Below are 24,800 nucleotides of genomic sequence, written 5' to 3' on the forward strand. Positions count from 1 at the left end.
CAACACACACACTGCTCACTACAGTTGTGTGTAAAGTGATGTATACTCACCGGACTGCCGATAGGGCCGATCACACCAACAGGTCCAGCCAAACCCCCTCTACCCTGAAACCAACATGGAAATATTACAACAAAAAGAGATGTTATGACAGACAGACAGACAGACAGATGTGTACATGCTCACCATGCTGCCCTGTGGCCCTTTAGGCCCCTGAATGCCCTTCAGTCCAAAGTCTCCAGGAGGCCCCTAAATTAAACAAGCCAAACATCAAGCCCACATAAACAAACACACAGTTGTGCCTAACCCAACATTAATGCTGGTGTGTGTGTGTGTGTTATGAGCAGCACTAGAGGATTTATGGAGTGGAACATTCAGTGGCGACCGACAGTATTAAACACATGTCTGTTTATCACTGTCAGGACCACTGGTGGTCTCTTTTTTTTTCCATAACTCTAGTTCATCTAGTTAAACCAGAGGCATGAATGAGTCTGAATGAATTAGGACGCCGCAACCACACTGCGCTTGTCCTGTTTTATGAGCTCACGGCTGCGGCTTTCGGAGAAAGTCCTGCTCCTTGACAAAAATACACCTCGGTGTGAGCGTGAATTATGATGCTCTTCGAGCGTGTGGATAAAAACATGCTTCCCAAAGGAAGGACCTCTTTCAGAACGGATAAATCTCATCTCTGTTTGTTTCTCTTGGGCAGACGCACACAGACGATCACATTTCTGTTTTTAACCATGAATAACGGTTTAAATGGGATACCTGGCACTGGGTGATAAAACTCACCTTCGGTCCAAACATTCCCAGCATCCCTGGAAAGCCGGGTTCCCCGATGTCACCCTAAATCAAAGATTATTATTAATATTTCCTTCCAAGATGAACTCTGGGTTCTTTTGTAAACAGGATACAGTCGGTTGGGGAGTTCGTAGGGAAGAATAACAGTATTTCTGGAGTATTTTTGTCTGGGTGTAGTACTCACAGGTCGGCCCTTAGGACCCCGGGCTCCCTGCGATCCAGGAAGACCCATTCCTCCCTTAAAACCTCTCTTTCCTGAAGGACCAGGATGACCAGGAAGACCCCTCTCACCCTATTCATGCACAAATATAACAAATACAATACATCAATAAGAGAAATAATAATATTATAATTAGCATTTTGTCTAGGATGCTAACGATAAATCAATCAACTTTTATTCTTTCATGTGATTATTTTTGTATTTTTCCTAGGATGTGAATAAACAAAACAAACGCATAAATAAGTGATAACGGTGGTGAAATGTTATTCTCTGACCTTTGCACCAAATGATCCCTGTGGACCTGGTAAACCGATGACGCCAACTTTTCCAGGTGCTCCGGGTTTACCAGGCAAACCAAACTCACCATCATCTCCCTGATCGCCCTGAAACAAAGAGAAGGATGTAACTAATAGACCTGAAGACAGAGATCAAGTCAGGAATCAGAGATCCAGTCAGGAATTCTTACTGGTATTCCTCTGCTTCCATCTTTTCCTGGGATCCCGTCTGTGCCAGGAACACCCTCCTGTCCTTCTCGACCCACTGTGCCTTTCGGGCCATGCAACCCCACAACACCCTGATAAGAGAAAATACAGAGAAAACTGTCCATTTAGAAAGTGATTAAGGAAGAAATCCTTTCTAGTGCTGATTTTAATTACATTTTCATGTAGTATTGTTATTTACTTTTATGCTTTTATATTTGGCAGATGCTTTTATCATTTGAACTGTGTCTGTTTGCTGATGGGAACTTTACACCAATGATAATTAACCCTTATTTCTTAGTGAGATTCACCCTAATAAAACAAAAGAGCTGTGTGTTCTTACCGGTGCGCCTCTGCTGCCACGCTCTCCCTGGTGACCCTGTTTACCCTTCTGACCCTTTGAGGCAGAGAGGAAGTGATAGAGAGTAACAAAGCATGTGAGAAAAACGAGCAATGCCAAGACAAAAACCACAGGCATAGAAGTAATCACATACAGCACGAACGTACTGTACACACACATCTAGCCCTTATTGCTGAAGTATGTGACAAGACTCTGATTTCTACCACATGTTGTTTAAGTCTGCCATTCCAAAACATAAGTAATGAAATCTGAAATCCAGTAGAAGATATGCACACATGCTAACACACACATGAGCTGCAATCATAGCATTACCTGTTCTCCTTTGGATCCTTTAGGGCCTTGTATTCCACGTGGACCAGGATCACCCTAAAAATGCATTACAAAAATAAACAAAAATGTCTTCTTCTGTGCATATTTGAGAGCAGGCATGTCTGTAATTAAGATCTGATATCATATTATACGCACAGGTAGTCCAGGAGCACCAGGTTTGCCTCGAAAACCATCAACACCTCGCTGACCCTGCATATACAAAACAGAGATAAAACCATTCAAACATTTTCATCATGTGAAATAAAATAGACTTTAAAATACAACAACAAAAATTATATATATATATATTTACTCATTTTATTTTAAGTTTATATACTAATGTAATAAAAAGTATATAATATTATTGCAATGATACTAAATTATCAAAATGATTCGAGAACTGAAAGAATAATTGTCAAACAAAAAAGAAAAAAGATTAACAATGTAAATCAAACTACATATAAAAGTTTCTTAAGAAAATCTATAAATTAATTACAATTTATATATTCATATTTTCTTTTTTTTATAAAAAAAAATAATAAAAATGTATTTTTTTGTGGAGAAAATCTGAAGAGTGGTGCTTGATCATGAAAATCTCACAATCTGTATAAAGTATAAGAATGTTTTTAATATTATTGATGCTTTCCTTAACAAGCATTGCTAACAAGCAATCATTTATCTATTAAAACACATACATCTTCACACAAACCATATTTTTGCTTGTGGTAATTTTAGTCAGATACTGTCTTGAAATAGTATCTTCATGTGATCCATAACATATTTTTTATGTTTAGCAAATTACCATAAAAGACTGCCTTTAAACAATCTATTATAGGAAACGGTCACATGATGGTGTGCGCTGACAGTGCACAAGCAGCTTAGCTAATGCACTTCATATGAAGTTAGACAATACTGGGCTTTCTTATCTCACCGTGTATCCTGGATCTCCCGGTTCGCCCCTGTCTCCTCGCTTTCCAACTGGACCCTGAAAATACACAAACACATGCATCAAGCTGCAAATATCGCTAATGAAATTAGAGGAAATCCCAGACAGATATAAACAGGATAATAAAAGAGACTCACCCGGAGTCCTGGAGGACCAGTAGGACCCTCCACCTTCCCATCATCCCCCTGTTCACCCTAAAACATTGCATAATGTGAAACATCAGATGATCACAGAAAACTGATTCAAGGCAGTTCATATTAGTGTGCCTAATTATATATGGTAATATATTATATGATAATATTATGATGCCGTTTCATTTTAATCTTCATTTGACATTGTGTTTTAAAAGCACTTTCAGGTAATAACAATGTAGTTTAAACCTAAGCTTTATGTATTCAGGTCCACGTCTAGCATAGATTCAACCATGATGGGTGACGTTATTGTGCAGGTCACATATGTCAAAATTTATATAATACATTTTACCTTTTCACCCTTTGGTCCCGGGGATCCTATTGGACCTTGAGGTCCCTTGTGACCCTGCAGAGAAAGAAAGAGCTTTTAAGCACTAGCGGACTTGAGTTGATAAATCAGAGCACTGATGCGAGTACTCACCTCGTATCCTGATATTCCCGGATCTCCCTGCATCCCCATACGCCCGGGAGCACCCTGGGACACAGCGGGAAAGTTAAAGTCAATGTCAAATTTACTGTGCTTTTTAGCTAAATTCATAGCTCAAAGATGACAGAGAAGGAGAGGTAGACACGTTTCTTGTGCAGGTTAAAAGCAGAGAACTGATGCATCTGTTTACCACATGTCCGATGGTTCCTCGAGAGCCCTTTGGTCCGGTGGTTCCGATTGGTCCGATCTTTCCCATGGTTCCAGTCTCTCCCAGGTGGCCGATATTACCTTTGGCACCCTGCAGGCAATGTGAAAGTACAGTCAATACTGTGCTTAATAGATTAAAGATAATTGCATAACTTCAACCAAACAAAATGTTATGTTGAACTGGAATGTCTTACCTTAAACCCTGGCTTCCCTCTCTCACCATTTTTACCAGGCTTTCCTTCAGGACCCTTAAACACACATGCACAAATGAGGGAAAGCAACGAAAACAACCCCACCATCAATTAGCAAAACAAAACTGTATCTGTTATTTTTTTAAATAGTTTTTTACCTGAAATAAAGCTAAAGTAAAATATAATATGTGAAATATTAATACAATAAAATACAATATTTGGCCGAACTACAACTATTTGGAAATCTGGAATCTGAGGGAGCAAAAAAATCTAAATACAAAATCATATACAAAGTTGTCCAAATGAAGTTCTTAGCAATGCATATTACTAATCAAAAATTAAGTTTTGAAATATTTACAGTAGGAAATTTACAAAATATCTTTATTGAACATGATCTTTACTTAATATGCTAATGATTTTTGACAAAAATAAAAATCAATAATTTTGACACATACAATGTTTTTTTAAGCTACCGCTACAAATATACCCCAGCGACTTAAAACTGGTTTTGTCATATAATATAATATAATATAGTGTAAAAAAATGTACTTAGAAAACTAGAAAATTTAATTTAAATCTTGTCTTGGAAACTAAGTTGAGGTAACTTGAATTATTAAAACGAAAGTATGTAATAAATTAATACAAAATTGAATTAAATTAATAAAACTTAAGATAAAATCACAATTAAAAATTTAAATATAAATATTAAATAAACAAGTTAAAATAGAAAATATAATTCTAAATAATCTATATTAATCAATAATATTATAAATAATACTAAAATAGTTTTTTCCCCATGCAATAACTTTTCTGAAGGGCCAGGGTTCTGTAAGTCATTTTTAGACATACTTGTTGAGATTTGTGTCAATTTAGTTTTCTAAAAAAAAAAAAAAAAATGTTTTTAGTGATAAATGTAATTTGTAATATGCAAAAAAATTATATATTTTTACTGATCATAATCCAAAGGCATTAACCGACCACTGTTACAAAGGTTACCTGGCAGATTTAAACATATATATATAATTTGTAAATATTGAATCTTTATTCATATGTATATTTTAAGATTGCCTAATCTTTTGGGTTTTACTTTTTGGGTAGTATACTGTTGTTTCATTTACTAGCTGAAAGCCCTGTTTGCAGGATGTGTTTTGATGTATAAAGTAAAGTATGAGTGTGATGTTCACATCTGCATCACTCACTCTGACGCCAGTAAGCCCAGGGTCGCCCATCGGCCCTTCTTTTCCCTTGATTCCCGGGTCACCTCTGACACCCTGCTCGCCCTCTCCGCCCATATCGCCCTTCTCACCCTGTTCAAAAAACACATTTTTTGTTCTACATTTTTTTGTGGTTTAAATAATGTATTTTTGAAGACATGTGAATATTTGATTACCTTGGCACCATCAGGGCCAGCCGGGCCAGCCTCTCCTTCTAAACCCGGTTCTCCCTGTAGCAAACAAACAAAATGATGTTTTTGTGCATTCATATACATCAAATCCATGTTTCACAGATGTATAAAACACACACCCTCGTTCCGATCAGTCCTGCTGCCCCAGCGTTCCCCACAGCCCCCAGTGACCCCTGCAAAAATGATGAAAAGACAAAATAAGAGTCCAGACACACAGGCAGTTTTATTCTTTCTAGCAAGTTCATGTTCCTTTTATTTAATTACACAAGTCCAGTCAGCCAAACAGCAATTATGACCAATGACGTGTGACAGCACATCTGCGTCTGCCAAGCGCAGGCGGACATTATCTAACTTTAACAATGCAAATATAGTCATATGGTTCCTCTTCAGACTGCGATTGCGACACATGCGCTGTGCTACTCATTACAGAACCTCACTGGGGCCTTGAACTGCCAACCAAAAGCAGATTTAGCAACAGTTATTTAGTGCAGCATAATAGCACCTCGAGCAAGAAGATTATGGGAAATGGGGTAAACAATAATTTCAGGCTCTTTTCGTGAATAGGATACAAAATAGGACCCAGAGCTCTTAAAAAGTAGCTATTTTTCCCCAACAAATGGGCAGGAAAAGGAGGAAATTGTTGATTAGCAATCTCCAGAAGTCTAACTAAATGTTATATGGGCTGTTATTTTCTTTTATTTTCTTTTATAGCGTTGTATGGAACTTTTTCAAAGCTGCTGCTAAAATTCATGACCTTTATTTGTTCTTTTCTATTTAGTTCAATATACATAAAATAGACAATTAATTCGATAAAACACAAATTCAAGGTTGCCCAAATAAACGTATAATATATACAATATAATATAATATAATATAATATAATATAATATACAAACTACTAGTAGAAAATGTGGAATAATTAAATTAGTTTTTCTTCTGCTCGTCAAGGCTTTTGATCAAGATACAGGAAATTACTGTAAACAGTAATACTGTGAAATATTATTACAGTTTCAAATGAGTATTTTCAATGTGAATATATTAAAAAAAATTAGTTTATTCATGTGATGTAATGCTGAATTTTCCCATGATCCTTCAGAAATCATTCTCATATGCTGATTTGCCGCTCAAGAAACAGTTGTTTTTATTGTCAATGTTGAAAACAGGTTTGACTCCTTCATATTTTTGTGAAAACCCTGACGTGCTACCATTCAAAAGTTTAGGAAATTAATACTTTTATTCAGAAAGGATGCATTAAACTGATTCAAAGTGACACTGATGACATTTATAATGTTAATAAAATGTTATTTTTATATAAATAGTGTTTAAAGAGCCCACAATTTATCCCACCTTTTCTCCAGGTTCTCCTGGAAGTCCGGGATCGCCAACTTTTCCCGCTGGGCCCTGGGAAAAAGAGAGAGCATACATTTTTTCTATTTCCATGTCTTTTTTGGTGCCAAAACAGATGGATTAATGAGCTAAAATTACATTTATTAATCAGTTATAAAGTATGACAGAGTGTGCAAACAGGATTAAACGGTAATCATTTTAATCTCAGTATCATTTACAATCAAAGGAACCAAAACAGACAGAAGTTGTGTGTTTGTGTATGTGTGTATTACCTTTGGCCCTGGATTTCCGGGAGGCCCGAGTGTTCCTGGGGGCCCTGGAGGTCCCTGGTCCCAAAACAAACAAATCATTTATTAGTAATACAAACACACACACACACACACATTTCAACATTACATTCTCCCATTATCTGAAGCCAAATAGTCAAACTGTGAAGCAGATGTGTATGTACAGTCTCAAAGACTGGAAGAAATACTGCAGATCTTATTTACATTGTACAGCTACATAATCACAAACATTTAACAAACTACAAAAGACAACAGAATGCCAAGAAAGGCTCATGAACCTAATTCTCATTAGAAGTCGATTATTCTATATATTTCAGGGCTGAACAAGACAATCAAAACTCATCTTCTAGAGTTGCTCAATACCCAGAGGACGCAAAGCAGATTTCCAGCTCTCAGTTTACATAAAAAAACACTGGGAAAAGTGTTTCTGTGAATAAATAAAGCATCACTCACTGGCTCCCCTGCGATGCCTTTGTCTCCTGTAGCCCCGGATGGCCCTTGAATGCCCTACAGAAGTCCAACATTTAATAGAAATAATTAAATGATGCAACAAATAAATAAATCAATGATTAATATAATAACAAATCATTAATAATAATAAATTAACATTTGAAAAAGACAATAATATAACATTTAAATATTTCTTACAAAAAAAAAAATTGACCCGTGACATGAATTGTATTAATGAAATGTTCTCTACAAATAACATGAATTATTATTACATAAATATATGACATTATTCAGGGCAGCCCTAAAAATATGCAGTATAATAGAGAAAAATACAGTAAAGAAATTTCAGTAGAGAAACTAACCGGAAATCCCTTTGGCCCCGCCTCCCCAGGCTCCCCGATCTTGCCCTGCAAAGAGATTGGACAGACGTAGAAACTGTTACCATGGAAAAGACTGGAGACATGGCAGCAGTTACTGTAGAAACACAATCAGAAACAGAATGTAAAAACGGGAATCTTACCACTTGTCCTGGGAAACCGATTTTTCCAGGAGGACCATCAGGACCCTGTGAGGAGACATTAATGAAAGTTATGTTCAAATGTGCACGGGATTTATCTTTGGACACTAGGTGAGCTCTGGAGGACAGCGGCCTTCACCTTTTTGCCTTCAGTGCCGAGTTCTCCTGGCATACCGTCCGGACCTCTAGGACCCTAAAACAGAGGTGCAAATCAGCACATTAAATAATAGGCTGAGATGTCTTAATACACTGAACAAAAACTGGTTTAGAAACAATTTCTTGCACATTTTATAAATAATTACAAAGAATCGACAAGTAATAAAGCTTTAAGGCCCGTGAAGCCGTGGTTTACAGTGAATTTATAACAACTAAGGGGCATAAACCATGGCTTCACAGGGCTTATTGATTTTATAAAACTGTTATTCTTTATACGTAGTAAGATTTCACAAAATAAAACGGAGCAAATAAAGTGTAATGATATGAATAAAAACAGTATTCTTGCGCCAAACAATGTAGTTCCTCAAAAACAGTTGTGGTTGCAACAAAGTGGTTGCCGAGCAACACACAAATGTAAACAAAGTGTATGTTTGTAGAGTAATTTAAAACAGCTTCGAATGTGGCTCAGCCAATCAGAATCAAGGACCGGAACTATCTGTTTTATAAAAATAACACTTTATGGGTCTCATTCATGAAACACGAGCAGAACAAATTTTTGTGTAAATCGCGTGTAAAGTGGTTTTGGCGTAAATTTTCGGATTCATTAAAACGTTCGTATTTTCCAAATGTTAGTTGGTACGAAAGAAATCTACACCTGCTCCCAGCCACGCGTAAATAGTGCGTTTAACTTCTGAATGTTTTGCTCATTAATACGGCTGCATTTTAATTAACCTTAATCGGGTACATATTTACACAGCATTTTGAAAAAAATATATATATATATTAATTACATACGGTTTTTCTTTTAACTTTTATTATGAGAGCCAGTAATAGGATCTGTAATATGCTGCCAAACTTCCTTTTTTAGGACCTGATACGCCACTAGTACGCTTGAAAATAAAATGTGGCATTTTGAATGAACTTCTGATAATAAAACTTCAATTTCTGCAGATGAGAAATGTTTCTTTTTCAGTCGCTTTTGAGAAGACATGTTGAAATCCTTCGTTTGGTGTCATAATATGATGCTCACATATAGTTGTCAGTCGGATTTAATGGGCGGGATTTATGGTAATTGAGAGTGAGCGTGCACGCGCGTCCCATTTACGACTGATTGGAATTCATTAACACACACACACATTTCACTATCACATCTGATGTTTACGAAGTTTTTGTGAATCAGGAGAAGAGTTTTCGGGAAGTTCTCTTTACGCGCAAATCACTCAGATATTTACTCGTATATTTACGAATGTTTCATGAATGAGACCCTATGTGTTTATGTATAAATAACATGTAAAAAGTTTGCACTTGGAAATAAAAACTACTATAGAAAATACTCACTGAATCATGAATACTTACATGACTATTTAATAAAAAAACATTAATATATTTGAGCATAGTCTCAATAATATCCATGAGTTAATCCTTCTTATGACATCCCAAACAGCATGTTTGTCCCTGTTTTGTCCTGAACTGCAAAAATATGAGCAGTGCAGCAGAACGCACATACTTTAAATCCACAAGTATATCTTCAAACGCTAGGGGGCGCTACACTGTAGGCTTTAGATGTGTGGGATATGTTGGGTTTTTTGGGGTTGTGCATGTAGGTCAATGAGGCTCTTGAGGGTCTAAGCATGGCACAGAACTGTGTTCCATCTGTCTTTGTATGGATGCACATCAAAATCTCACATTTATGCTACACAATCCTTAACAAGCGAATCATCTTCACCATCACAAACAGCGGTTTGGCTCGTCTATGTAATCTGAAGACATCTGAACACAAGGACTTCATCAAGAGACCAGACACACATTCGCTCCCTCTCGAAGAATGCATGTGCACGCTGATAATTACAGTAACTTATGGCATGTGCGTCCGGCCAAAAAACATCAGACTGAAGAAACAATATCATCACACAGGCTCTGCCAGCTGGCACACACTCTCTTTGTCTGAAGGTACTCAGTAAAATATGCTGGAAAACATCATATGGGTTACTACTGTTATTAATGTTCCGGACATCTTGTTACACATCCATAAACCACAGAAAATAAAGTGGCTCATTACTTCTCAGCACCTATTAGTGCCGCAAACGACGTCATTCTGCAAGTCCCTTGTGTTGTTATCTAACCAGAGTAAATCTGATCTTCTTCTGTATGCTTCAAATACAGACATACATTGACACATGAACGTTTGTGAATGTCTTTCTGAGGTGCTGATACCATACTGAACTTGAGAAGAAATGAGGACATTAAACAGAGAACTCTGAACCTTTAATATACAGAAAATAGGTCAGAATCATGGCCTAATGTTCAGCAAGTCTTAAGTTCCTTCTTCAGTACGTCTATGGGAATTTCTTTTAAATAAAAGAGTTGGGATTTTGGTCAAATATCTAAAGTAATAGAAATATCACTAAAATGTAAGAAGGGGGATAACAACAAAAAACAATAACAACAATGCATGTATAATAAATAATGCTTTTTTCTACCATTGATGAATTAGTTACAGTTTCACCTTTGCCTGTATGAAGTATTTCTGTTTTAAATAAAGACAATGATATATAAAGAGTCTTAAGTAATTGTCAGCATATCACATACACGCTACTCTGTTTTGGCCTGTTCAACTTCTCAGTGATGAAGGCAGGAAACAAAAAACGGGGTTAAATCCCCACCATTGAATTAATAAATCATCAGGACAACAACTTGATTTACGGACTCAGTAAGGGGCTCTAACTAAGACCAGACCGCGGCACACAGACACTCAACTCTCCATTGCATCCCTCTGCTCAGTCTTCTCTCCAGTTATTCATGTTGATTCTGCTGGTTATTAACCATGTGTGTGTTTTCAAGTGTGTGTGAGCTAACACAGTCTCGGGTGTTTCTGTGATTGATAGCTGACAGTGAACACACAGACACACATTCATAAATATTAATACCAAAATTACTTATAGTATATCTATCTATCTATCTATCTATCTATCTATCTATCTATCTATCTATCTGTATGTCTATCTATTAACTAGGCATTAACTAGTCTACCAATTAAAATAACTAATTAAGTAATTCTAAATAACTATCGGACAAATAATTAGATTATCATAGTAACTAAATAACAAAGAATCTATCAAAAGACTAACATGCCTGCCAGTTTAACTAAGAAACTATATGTTAAACTAACCTAGCCTAGTGAAGTTTAACTAAGAAACTATTTATGGATGACTACAGTCTGCCAGTTTAAGGGGCCGTTCACATATCGCGTCTTTCGCGCGAAATTTCCGCGTCTTCATGGAGAGAGCACGTCATGGTTGCTTAGCAAAGGCAGACGCCTCAGGAGCGTAACTGCCCGAGCGCTTTGGAAAGAAGGAAAAAAGCGGCGCGCCTAGCGTTTTCCACGCGTTTTTAGGCGCGATATGTGAATGGCCCCTAACTTAACTACTAACTAAGAATTTATCAGTCAGATTATTTAACTTGTCAGCCAATCTAACTCAGAAAATATCTATTGGATGACTAACTAGTTTAAGCAACTAACTTTAAAAGAAGTTAAGTTTCACTAACAAATAATCTATTTATTGGATGACTAATTAGTCTACCAGTAACTAAATAACTAAGAATCTATCTATCTGACAAGTTAACTAGTCAATCAGTTTAACTAATTAGTCATCTATCTATTTATCTCTCTATCTATCGCACAACTAACCTAATCAGTTCAACTAACTAACTAACTAACTAACTAACTAACTAACTAACTAACTAACAAACAAACAAACAGTCGATCTATCAGATAAAAGCTAGTTAAATAACTAGGGTAATTAAAAAAAACCTGTTAATGTTTAAACAGCTAAAAATATATTTATTGACTAACTTGTCTACCAGTTTAACTAAACTACCAAATAAAAAATTGATCTATTAAATTATTTAAATTGTCAGCCAGATTAACTATGAATATATCAGTTGGATGACTAACCAGCCTATCATCTTAACCAACTAATAAAGAATTTACTAACAGATAACTTAACTAGCCTAGTTAAGTTTAACTGAAAGAACATATTTATTGGATTACTAACTAGTCTACCAGTTTAACTGGTCTAACTAGTTTCTACAAGTTAAATTACTAAGAATCTATCTATTGGACAATTTAACCTGCTAATCAGTTTAACAGATGACTAACCTATCAGTTTAACTAACCAACTTTAACTAACTGACTACGAATCTAAATCACTAAAACTAAATTAATAATTAAAAATATATCGATCAAATAACTAGGCTACCAGTTTTCTAATTAACAAACCAACTAACCTACCCATTAAAGTAACTATAACAGAAATGTTGGGTTTGGTGGTTTATAATCATAAAGCCACTGGTTTAGTCCCTGGCCTGTTTTACTGTAGAGAAAACCAAAAAACTGAGTTCCACTCATGATGCCCTGATGACTTACCCTTCTGCCTTTAGGTCCTCTCAAGCCGATGGGTCCACGTGATCCCGACGGGCCCTATAAAAATAAAAGACCATTAATTATGCAGACTTATATTTCTTTTCAGGATTACTGTCAGGCAGACTGGCTCCTGTCTCTCTCACTGCTACTGTCTGTTCTGTATCTGTTTGTTTTGTCCGTCCAAACTACAAGCACAGAAGATTACACAGAGGTGTCTGACAGCTGACGGACAGTACAGTGATGTAACGACAGCAGATGATGTCTGTGTATTGCCATCAGCTTGCTTTTAACATCCAAACTATCTGAAGTATCTGCTGTTGACTTACTGGACTGCCTGGTGGTCCTGGTGGGCCGCTCTCTCCTGGGGTTCCTGGGTGCCCCTGTAAGTGATGGGAAACATGTAAAACACGAACACACACCGTACAAAACATAAAGTATGTACAAGTCATTGGTTTCTGGCTCAAGGTCTAGATTTAAAGTCACACCAGAGGTGTTCAGCTGGGATAGGCTTTCTGCAAACCTCTAAAATAAATACTATATTACAAAGAGATATCTTCTATAGTATGTCATGATTACACCACCCTGCATCATTTCCACTGAATGAAATCCACAAATGGTTTCATAATAATTTTGGGCTGCTGATTCCAAAAACGGTGCCTCTGTTTTGCTCAAGCACATCATAGATTCCATACGCTTATCATCACATTTATAAAGTGAAGAAGTCTTGTATTCTCCCCTAATCAGCAGAAAAACTGTGACAAACAACACATTATTCCTGTCTGAATCTGAGTATTTTATAACTATTTATTAAATTCTCAGCTGATTTGTACATGTATGAATGATTCTGAAGGTATTATTTTATGTCTAATTTTTATGCATTAAAGCTAATACAAAGCCCACACAAGTCAAACATACTCGTTAAAGAAATTAATTACATGACTTTTGCACTCAGCATCCCCTAATTAGGTAATATTAGGCATTTAATGGCTGCTATCATATTCATACAGTATGTCAAGAAAACAACATGGTATTACTGTACTTTTCCACAGTCTATTTTTATGGTAATATTGTGGTATGTTTTGTATGTTTGTTACCCATATTGCAGCCACAATTGAAATTAATATTCTAGACATGTGCAAAGCACACATGAGCTGATGACTGGAAAGAAGTGGGCCAGGTAACTACTGTAGGATGAACAGTTCTTCCTGTTTTACACAACATTCATAATTGGAGACAGCGAGAACGAGGGAGGAAGCGCATATTAAGAATTGATGTGTGGTATTTGTGTGTATGTGTGCCGTACCGTAGATCCTTTCTCTCCTGGAGGGCCAGGCAATCCCATCTCTCCACGATCACCCTTAGTAAACCACAAAACAGAACATTTTCACAAAGGCTTAAATGTGTTTTTTTTTTTTATATTTTCGAAAGAAGTCTCTTCTGCTCACCACGGCTGCATTTATTTATTCACAGATACAGTAAAAACAATAAGACTGTCAAATATTAATACAATTTAAAATGTCAGGTTTCTGTTTGAATATATGTTCAAATGTAATGTAATCCTGTGATGCGCAGCTGAATTTTCAGCATCATTCCTCCAGTCTCCAGTGTCACATGACCCTTCAGAAATCATTCTACTACGCTGATTTGCTGCTCTCAGGTGTGTCTTACCTTCTCTCCAGCGAGTCCAGTCTCCCCTGCAGGACCGATGAAGCCAACGAGACCCTACAAACACAACATCATCAGTGTGAGGGTCAAAGTGTGTTTAAAGGCCATAACTCAGTCTGTGCACTCACCCTCTCACCCATGGGTCCGGCGTTTCCTGTCACACCCTGCTCGCCCTGAAAGACATCAGAGAGAGTTTGAGTGACCGCATGTGTGGACGAGATTTGTGTGTGTTTATATTCTTCTCATGTTCTCACTTTGACCCCTTCAGGTCCAGCAGCCCCAGGGAAACCCTGACTGCCCATCAGACCCTGGAAAAACAACACAGACAGAGAAGAGAACATTACTTAGGAGACAAATAATGATGAGAGACCAGGCTGTACATATAAACACACTTTCATTGGGGGGGGGGGGGGGGGGGGGGGGGGGATAAGATATTATATTTTGCATTAAAAAAATGAAGCCTAAGAACATAATTTGATCTAAAATCTTGATTTTTTTTTAATGTTTTTTATTTTTTATACATATAACACATTTTATACAGTGGTAATTAAAAATGCTTTACAAAATGCTAAATAATATTTATAAAAAAATTCAATTACTACTTGAAGCCTTTATATATATTGCATTTCATATATTCTTTATGCAATAATTATGCCTTATAATGCAACTTACCATGCATTGCTTCATCTCATAACTACAGTTATAATGCAAATATAATGCATCTATACTATTTTTGTTTCTTAATTTATATAGCTTATTCCATACTGAGAAGTAAATTTAAAATGTGTTTTACAAAAAATAAATACAATAAAAATAAATACAATAAAAAGTAAGAAACTGATTTTACTTAAAGCCTTTATATAATGCATGAATTATGCATTGGAATAGACATTATAATATATTGTATGATCTCATTATTAACTGTAACCACAGTTATAATACATTATATTACTTATTTTCTAATATTATTTATTGCTACACAGAAAAATATAATATATACTGTAATACATTATTTAACTGAATTTCACTATGTTCAATTTATTTCAAGATGATGTTCTAGAATGAATTTTTTGACTTGCAGTCATGCAAATGTAATATGTATTAGTTAAGCCACTCAAAAGTGGTACTATTAGCATGTGATTTTTCTTTTTGTTTTTGTTGAAATATGAGATTTCTTCACGAGATTCATCCATTAAATATGGCACATGTTTGATTGTTTGATTATGTTGGAGCTATTCATGAGTATGCATACTAATGCAGAAGAGCTGCGGTCAGAGAACATACTGAAAGTCTCACCAAGACATATCTAATTACTGACCGTACAACAGAGACACACAGAGAGATGAGGAAAACAGATACCTGTCTGAGGACAGAATGATGGAGAACATCCAGAAATGTTCTGAGTTTGTGCCAGAGAAGCACTGAGTTCAGTTAAACAAGAAAAAGTGGAACGACAGAGAAGGCAAAAAGAGGAAAACAGAGACAGAGCGGGAATGTTATGTAATACAGAGGCTGTTCGCAGCGGACTCTGAGCGTCCTGCTTTATGATGCTGGATTTATTGATATATTGATATATTAAACATGATTAAAGCTATTCGGAATTGAAATCCACTATAGCGCCACCTTGTGGTCAATTGGGTGAATGCACATTTTGCTGAGCTCTCACAGAATATGGAAATGCCAATGGACTCTTGGTCATTTTTCAACCACAAATCATTTAAATATATAGATTTTGCATAATATATTTTTTGATAGGTTCTGAGGTCAGTTCACCCAGAGATGTATATTTGCAATACAGCTTTAAATTAATTAATTAATGCAATACCATAATCAAGGCAACTGGCCTCTAAATAAATATAAACCACACATATCCAATTCACAAAATTCAAAATTGCAAACAATTTGTTATAAGAAAAATGATGATGACAGAATAGACTGCGCCAGAAAGAGAAAAATAAATATCGATTTGCATAAAGAGAATGAAACCTGTGTGTAATGAGACGTCACGTGATCTCAGTGTGCTATCTAAATTATTATATTTTTATTTATAGAGCAATGCTAGAGGTAATGCTTTACATAAAAAATTACATATGAATAGAAATAAAATAAAATGAAATAAAAATTTCAACCATTAATTTAAAAGAAAATAACCCCCCCCCCCAAAAAAAAATTAAATTGTATTGTTTTTTTAATATATTTCAAAACAGTCTAAAATGATCAAAATGCAACACCATCATCAGTGCAACTTTAAAGCGCCTAAAACAAAATCAAAATGACACATTTACGTGTCACATTAACTGCAAATAAAAAAACCTTACTATAAACAAAAATATAATAATAATAATAAACAACCAGCAAAAACAGGGAGATTTTCATACGCAGATTCACAACTCACCTCAAGTCCCACTGGCCCCGGTGGTCCTACAGGACCCTCATCGCCCTACAAAATAAAATCAAGATTAACTCAATGTTGTCTACTTAAAGCACTTAGAGCTAATAGCAAACAACACACACCTCTCGTCCAGCTGCTCCACGAGGTCCAGGTAAACCTCTGGCTCCAGGCTTACCCTACGAAGAAAACATTTGTCAACAGGATGACGCTGTAAAAATAAGTGTGCAAATATCAAAAGCACTAGGTTTTAGAAGGTTTCCTTTAAAACAACACACCTTTGGGCCCTCGGGTCCATTGAGTCCAGGTTTTCCGATGTCACCAGGGAAACCCTGCGAAGGATTAACCACAAATCAATGAGTACGTCAGCCAATCAGAATCCAGTATATTAGCTGACATCATCACTAGAACAAGCTGGTGCAACACATTGAGCCACACAAAAGCTTCAGTGGTACATGTTGATTCATACCTCGGCTCCTGGTGGGCCTGGTAATCCACTGGGCCCTCTCTCGCCTGTCTTGCCCTTCAAAACACACAAATACACACTTGACCAGGAATACACTATGAAATAAAATGAACCTTCAGATCACTGGATCTTAGATACTGCACTCTGGACCTATATGAGTGCTGATAATTGAACAACTTCTGATATCCAAAACTTGCACTTGTTCTTAGATTATGTATTTAAAAACAAATTTGCATAAATGAACAAAAACTGAAAAATTAAAATGTATGCAGAAAAGTTCAGTTACAAAGTTGTATTGCTTTTTTAAAATACTTATGACAAAAAAAGTCCTTTAAAAATATCATTTTTTTTATCCCAATGTCATTCCAGAAAACACAAATAATTTACAAAAAAAACTACTACTTTGCATAAAATTTGACATATTTTTGAAAAGTGATTTGACATATTTTTTACAGTAATTCACCCCAAAATTATATTTGCAATGCAGTTTACAGTTTTTATCAATGCAGCTTTAAAGCCTCTAAAAACACACATTTCCAATATATTTTTTCAAAACTGCAAACATAAAAAAAACACTAAAACAAGATCACCATAAGACAACAAACAACCAGAAAATGTCAAGAAACTTTTATATGCAGATTCCCATCTACCAAGTTTTGAAGAAATGTTCTGGTTGCTCTTTTACATACAATTACAATGAACAGACAATTAGGCTTTCAAGCTTCAAAACAGATTTAAAGCACCATAAATGTGACTCTTAATACGTTTGTGATTCTGTATGGGCCCAGAAGTCTTTGAAAATGATACACAAGTCATATGAAAAAACCCTTAAGTGCCTTTTTTTGTCTTTTACTAAAAGCATCATTCCTCATGGGAAATAATTACAAAGAAAACTCCTACCAATACAATTCTGCAGAATTTTTGCTTTTGTGTCAGACAGAAGAAAGTGAATCATACACTTTTTGAACAGCATGAGTAACCGAGTCCAGTTAATGATGACTTAATTTTCAGATTGAGTGAGATATACATACGAAATACAAAACAGTTCAGAAACAAACCTGTGGTCCTGGTTTTCCACGAGGTCCTGGTAAGCCTGGCACACCCTGCACACCCTGAAACAAACAGAGATATAACACACTCATATTAGCACAAACACTCATTCAGGAGTAACTGGCCAGATCCATCACAACACCAGACATGTGACAGGGGAACATGGAAGGTATACCTTGTCTCCTGGGAACCCAATTTCCCCTTGTTCTCCGGGAAGCCCAACGTCACCCTGAGACAGGAAAGTGAAAGAGAAAGAAAGAGCCAGAAAAGAGACCAGAGAAAGTGATGGTTATGTTAGGGTAAGGTCAATTATGTTTCCACGCTATAATAGCAGTATGAGAAGAAGCTTGATTTGAACACACACAGTCATAAACGGCTAAAGCAATGATTCAGATTTAATGCGGGTTAAGCTCCACAGACAACATTTATAGCATAACGTTGATTCTCACAGAAAATAATTTCAACTCCTATCTCAAGTTTAAATCATGGAAGGTGGTAAACCAATAGTACATTCACTAAACAATGCATGAGCTAACAAGGGACTAAGGTCTAAGAATCTGTTGTATGTAACCTAAACCCAATTTTCTAAATTCTGCATTATAGAAAAAGGCCAGTACATGTTGCATTCACCGATTAAATTATTTCCACTGCTAAATTAAAATTTTAATGAATAATGAAAGGGAAAAAATGCAAGCTTTGCATTTCCACTTTTAATGCATCCAGACTGTTGGCCCTATAGACTTTCAATCATTGTGCATTTATTTATCAATTTATTTATTAAAACAAATATACATATTGTTTACTTATTAAAATGTTATTTTTGACAGTTATAATCAATACACCAATCAATAATATCATAACACTTCCAATGCATGTGCATGTATTTATTTAAACATATTTACAGATTTACTAAAAGTTTTTTCCTGGAAAAATTTATAAAAATGTATTCATTTAATAAAAAACTAAATTATTGACCAATATAATCAACACAATGCCATTAAAGCTTTAATAAATAAATATTGTTTATTTATTAAAAATGTATGCATTTATTAATAAAAAAAACTAAATTACTGACCGTTATGATCAACGTTATGCCATGATCAACACTTTGTCTGTTAATAGCATGTATTGCATAAATAAATAAATAAAAATGAAACAATATTATTTATTAAACTGCATTTATTTATTTACTCATTTATTAGAAAAAGTATTGACCATTATAATACACTCTGTTGATACAGTTCAACATGTATTGAACCAAGAAACAACTCTCTCTCACAAACTAACACAGAGAAAACCTGTTTGTGTTTGTACCTTAAATATAACATTGTCTTCTAACTGACCAAAAGAAAATCTCTTTGACCACACACTAGTTAAGGCTGGAGCTTTTAAAACATGCGTAACACAGGGTGGCCAATTCCATCACATGCTGCTGTAAAACAGGCCAATAACAGAGTATTCAGATCACCTTATCACCTTTCAGTCCGGGCTCGCCCATGTTCCCCGGGACACCCTGGAACACACACACACACACACACACACACACACATATACGCTAAAGTGGCTGTGAGTGATGGAGATATGAGTGGGTTTCATATGTGCATGACTTACCTTCAGTCCGTTTGGTCCTGGCAAACCGATGATCCCGACAGGACCCATATCACCCTGGAGAAGAGACGGGAATGAGTGCTGTGTGTGCTTTTAAGTGTCCAAAAAAATCCTGATAAAATCTTACCAGCCATATCACACATCACTGACAATGTTAAAGACGGGATGTGATTTGTATCAATGATTCATTATAACTTTAAATATGCTTGCAAAATTGCTTGTGTTCAGCACAATTTCTTAATGTTTCTGAAAGTCTCTTCTGCTCACCAAGGCTGCATTTATTTAATCAAAAATACGGTAAAAACAGTAATATTGTGAAATGTTATTACAATTTAAAATAGCTGTTTTCTATTTGAATATATTGTAAAATATAATTTATTCCTGTGATGCACAGCAGATTTTTTGGCATCATTACTAAAGTGTCACATAATCCTTCAGAGATGATTCTAATTAATGATTAATGAATAAAAGTTCAAAAGAACAGCATTTATTTGAAACGTTGTAAATGTCACTTTTAATCAATAAAAAAGGTAGAAATTGATAGCCTGAATGCTCTGTAAGTCGACTTGGATAAAAGTGTCTGCTAAATGCATAAATTACATTTTTTATTTAATTAAATTTAATTTTAATTTACTCAGTTTAAAGCATCCTTGCTGAAGAAAGCTTAATAATTTCTTTAAATATTTTACACCTAACATCAGTTAAAAAAAGTTAGTCTACGTCTAGGTTAAAATAAGTTCCTATGCATTCAAACCCATTTTTTTTAATAAATAATGGTTCTTTGATTTCCTATATTCTGCAACCTCTATAAACTGTAGGAAATACATTGTATTTCACCTGCATATAACCTCAGCAAGCTCTAAATCTTCACCAGCTTTTGTCACTAAGGTCATCTGGTCACCCTAGCTTAGTGTTAATACTTGCATTAAACAAAAAAACTTTACTCATCATGCATGAAGCATTTGTTTTTTCAAATGTAGACCTGTTCAGATGTCTCATTTATGTCAGATTCATCTCACTTCAAATCGGTCCCTAAAATACAGTTAAATAAACCATTTAACTTACAATCAATCCAAGGACACCAGGAGGACCAGGAGCTCCTATAACACCCTGAGATAAACACAGAAACACACAGAGCATTATGCTTTCCTTCTGAAACAAGTACAGACTGCTAGTTCTTCATGTGTCAGTACATGCATGCACCTCTGAGTGTGTCGTATATAATACGTGCTGTGTAAATGCACTCTCTTCATATTCAGAGGTATTGCCGTTCAAATGAGTGTGTGTCGTCGAGCGAGAATGTGCGAGTGTTTTTGTAGAAACAGAGACGGTTTGTTGTTGGCTCTGTAGCAGCGTGCCGGAGCCATTTCCTCTCGTTCCCCTGGTGTGATGAAAGGATGAAAGGAGCACTTCACTCCTCTTTTCAGGAAAGGGAGAACAGGAAATGAGAGGACTTTCAACTTCCTGTTTTTACAGTCCCCATATTTACAGGTGAAAAAGAGGCGGGATTTGACTCAAAACTCTTCCTGATATAATGTCACCTACTCCAACCAATCAGAGACCTTTGTGGAATTATCATTTTTTAACTACTTAACAAAAACAATTATCATCAAGTATATATGGCCTAAGGACAGATTCGATGTGAATGATCTAAGTGAAAAAATAAATAACTGAAATACATAAATAAATACTACTGGGAAGAAAAAAAAATCCACTTGGCAAAAATACATAATCTATCACTTTACCTACTGAAATACATAAATAGAAATATTTACACTTAATTAAATAAAAAATAATAATTTGACAAAACACCTTCCCTGTTGATATAAATACGTTCAACTGGACAAAAAGACTTGATCTAACACCTTCCCTATGAATAAGAAAACGTATAAAACACAAATAAATCCCCTTGACAAAAACATAATCTAAAACTTTCCCTATTAAAATAAATAAATCAAATTTATACTTGAATCAATCAATCAATCAATCCAAGTCAGCCAGCCGACAAATAACATGATCTAACACCTTCTTTAATGAAATAAATGAAAACAATTTTATTAAATAAATTAATTAAATAAATTCAAGTGGGCAAAATTGCAGGATCTAACAATTTCCCAAATGATAAATAAATAAAAAATAATAATAAAATCCACTTAACCAGACCAGTATGATCACGCTGGGAGACTACATACAACCAGCAAACTACTTTAGGCTGGTTTAAGTTATTTATATTCAGCATATTCAGCATTATATTCACAGCCTTGTTTGTATTTGACAAATTAAATTTGGATTTCATACCAGCTTAAAGAAATGTGTACAGAAGCTACAACACTTCTGTAGTGTGTGTGTGTGTGTGTGTGTGTGTGTTTGCACATAAGTGGTGAGTGGAAAATTGTATTCAGCCGAGATACCGGAAATACACTCACACAAACACGGATGCTGAGGGCATTCACCCTGAACACACACACACACACACACTTCCACTGCTTGTTTTGGAGCCCTGCAAACACTGTGTTCATGTGCATTTCTCATCAGCTCTGTTGTGAGTGTTTTATCTGGTTTATAAGAAAAAGACAAAAGAATCCACATGAAAACCCAAATGTTGAACTCACTGGCTCCCCGTCCAGTCCTGGTGGACCTCGCTCCCCAAAATCACCAGGAAAACCCTGAGAGAGAGAGACATTACAACACATCACTATCACACTCACTGATCATTTAAACAATTAATAAAGAAACTAAAGCTGCATTGCGAGTGGTTGCCAGGGCACTGTTGCTAGGGTTCCTGGATTGCTGCAAGGCCATTGGTATGCTGTTGCTAAGGGATTGTAAGTGATTGCCAGGTCATCAGTATGTGGTGACTTTAGTTTTTTTGAGTGTTTTTATCATATTGCTTTCCTACATGTTTCCACTAAACCGTGGATTAGGACGACTGTTCAAATCAATAAACCTAAGCATGAGCAACAGCTCTACTGATGATGACATCACTCAGAGCCCTGCTGACTCAACAGATGTCAAAGGTTGTGCTGATTTAAACAACCTCAGTATGGCTGATTCTGCATCTTAGTGTGTGTGTGTGTGTATGTGTTCGTGATCCAAAGAACAATACAAACTCTCTTTCTCTCTCTCAGGCACACATAAAAATAACTACAAATTAATAAACTATTATTTTCAAATATTTATGCAGGCAGCTTATAATGGCCTCATTTTGAGAAACATTTTATTCATTTGTTACAAGAAAGGGCCATACAATACCATAAAATGAGAACATTATATATATATATATATATATATATATATATATATATATATATATATATACACATATACACACATATATCATTTATATTATTATTATTTATTTTATTTTTTTTACATTCTCACACATGCTTCCAGAAAATTCACATCTGTATCTATAAAGTATGTTGAGACAAAACTTTACCGGCCTACCCATCTTGCCCCTCTTCCCCGGTGGACCAGGACTACCCTGAAAAAGACAAGAGAGACAGAGAAAGAGACAGTAAATAAATGCTAATAACAGTTAAAAGCCTTGTACCATTAGAAAGAAGAATTCTACATTGTTTGTGTGTGTGTGTGTGTGTGTGTGTGTGTGTATACACTGTTATCATATGACTCATCCAAACACCCTCAGCTGAAAGCCAGAACCAGCTGGAAGTAGTTTCCACTCTTAAAGCACACACACACACACACACACACACACACACACATCTTAATGATGGGATCTACTGTCATACATCTACTGTACCAGTAGTGGGCAGCACTTGATTTAAAAAAAACTACAACTAATCTATTTCCATACTAACAACTGTAACAGGATTTAGAACTACACTTAGAACACTACGAGAACTGCATTTGTTTTCTTCAGGAAACACCTTGTGCTTGTAAGAATAAGCAAGGATCAGCATTTACCCATATACTATATACAGTGCTGGGTTGATTACGTACAAATTGTAGTCCATTACTAATTACACATTACATGGAAAAAAATTGTAGTTGGTAACATAATCTGGATTACACATATTAGGCAACGTAATCTGGCTCCTTTTCGATTACTTTTAGATTACTTCTGACCTAATTTGTTTGTCACAAAGACTAGAATGGGATAATTGTGTACCATATTGATAAAAAAAAAAAAAACAGCGAAAGAAAATACATTCCATTATTTGTTTTGAACATCATTAAATGCATTAAGCATTGCAGCACTCACTATATACAGTAGTATGCAATATAACATACTGTTTTATTGCATACTACTGTATATAGTTAGTTGAGTTGTATTTAACCCAGCATTTTTTAGAGTGATATATTCACTGAATTAGCAATGAGATGGTTGCAACTGCTAATTCAGTGCATATATCACTCAAAACAATGCTGGGTTAAATACAACTCAGCGCTAGGCACGGTGACTATTGCTTTGTCTGATATTACATATTATAAGAGTACACTATTAAAAATGATGGGTTAAATATAACCGAGTGTACTCTTAAAATATATAATATCAGACAAAGCAACTGTCTATGTGCTATTAAAGGCTACATTTATGCAAGACAGATAAGATCAGTATGCAAATATTACAATTAAATATTTGCTTTTTAGATAGTTAGATACTTTGAGAGCGAACATTCAATAATGTTTTCAAAATTGTTATCTTACACTTCTGATCTTTACACTTTACAGGCGTTTAAATGGAGTCTGAATGGACAGCATACGTTTAGTAATTAGTGTTTGGTGTTTAGTAGACTATGAACAGGAAATGATGTCATATGTTTCATCATGTCGTTGCATTAATGAGGTATCTGTGGGAGTTTTAACAGATTCGTGTACTTTAGTGGTGTTGCACAACGGCCATTTACTGGAACATTCGCCCACTGAAGGAGTGTGTTATGATCA

The 24,800-nt window shown here is 35.5% G+C and overlaps 1 protein-coding gene across 1 annotated transcript in view; it reads right to left on the bottom strand.

Annotated features, from left to right (window-relative positions):
• Positions 1-24,800, bottom strand: part of LOC127985907 (collagen alpha-1(XXVII) chain A) — a 51,526-nt gene that overhangs the window by 4,355 nt on the left and 22,371 nt on the right. The window contains exons 12-52 of the mRNA XM_052588112.1: positions 23,332-23,376; positions 22,505-22,558; positions 20,958-21,002; positions 19,896-19,949; positions 19,753-19,797; positions 18,460-18,513; positions 18,293-18,346; positions 17,238-17,291; positions 17,047-17,100; positions 16,894-16,947; positions 16,775-16,819; positions 14,634-14,687; positions 14,508-14,552; positions 14,383-14,436; positions 14,018-14,071; positions 13,041-13,094; positions 12,718-12,771; positions 8,275-8,328; positions 8,139-8,183; positions 7,981-8,025; positions 7,622-7,675; positions 7,154-7,207; positions 6,882-6,935; positions 5,654-5,707; positions 5,520-5,573; positions 5,329-5,436; positions 4,133-4,186; positions 3,922-4,029; positions 3,726-3,779; positions 3,597-3,650; positions 3,251-3,307; positions 3,099-3,152; positions 2,324-2,377; positions 2,171-2,224; positions 1,841-1,894; positions 1,485-1,592; positions 1,294-1,401; positions 983-1,090; positions 790-843; positions 184-246; positions 51-104 (exon numbers count right to left, since the gene is read on the bottom strand). Coding sequence (XP_052444072.1) covers positions 51-104; positions 184-246; positions 790-843; positions 983-1,090; positions 1,294-1,401; positions 1,485-1,592; positions 1,841-1,894; positions 2,171-2,224; positions 2,324-2,377; positions 3,099-3,152; positions 3,251-3,307; positions 3,597-3,650; positions 3,726-3,779; positions 3,922-4,029; positions 4,133-4,186; positions 5,329-5,436; positions 5,520-5,573; positions 5,654-5,707; positions 6,882-6,935; positions 7,154-7,207; positions 7,622-7,675; positions 7,981-8,025; positions 8,139-8,183; positions 8,275-8,328; positions 12,718-12,771; positions 13,041-13,094; positions 14,018-14,071; positions 14,383-14,436; positions 14,508-14,552; positions 14,634-14,687; positions 16,775-16,819; positions 16,894-16,947; positions 17,047-17,100; positions 17,238-17,291; positions 18,293-18,346; positions 18,460-18,513; positions 19,753-19,797; positions 19,896-19,949; positions 20,958-21,002; positions 22,505-22,558; positions 23,332-23,376 — 2,433 coding nt within the window. The remainder of the gene's footprint in view (positions 1-50; positions 105-183; positions 247-789; positions 844-982; positions 1,091-1,293; positions 1,402-1,484; positions 1,593-1,840; positions 1,895-2,170; positions 2,225-2,323; positions 2,378-3,098; positions 3,153-3,250; positions 3,308-3,596; positions 3,651-3,725; positions 3,780-3,921; positions 4,030-4,132; positions 4,187-5,328; positions 5,437-5,519; positions 5,574-5,653; positions 5,708-6,881; positions 6,936-7,153; positions 7,208-7,621; positions 7,676-7,980; positions 8,026-8,138; positions 8,184-8,274; positions 8,329-12,717; positions 12,772-13,040; positions 13,095-14,017; positions 14,072-14,382; positions 14,437-14,507; positions 14,553-14,633; positions 14,688-16,774; positions 16,820-16,893; positions 16,948-17,046; positions 17,101-17,237; positions 17,292-18,292; positions 18,347-18,459; positions 18,514-19,752; positions 19,798-19,895; positions 19,950-20,957; positions 21,003-22,504; positions 22,559-23,331; positions 23,377-24,800) is intronic.

Source organism: Carassius gibelio, chromosome B21 (assembly GCF_023724105.1).
Source record: "Carassius gibelio isolate Cgi1373 ecotype wild population from Czech Republic chromosome B21, carGib1.2-hapl.c, whole genome shotgun sequence".
In the NCBI taxonomy this organism is placed as follows: Eukaryota; Metazoa; Chordata; class Actinopteri; order Cypriniformes; family Cyprinidae; genus Carassius; species Carassius gibelio.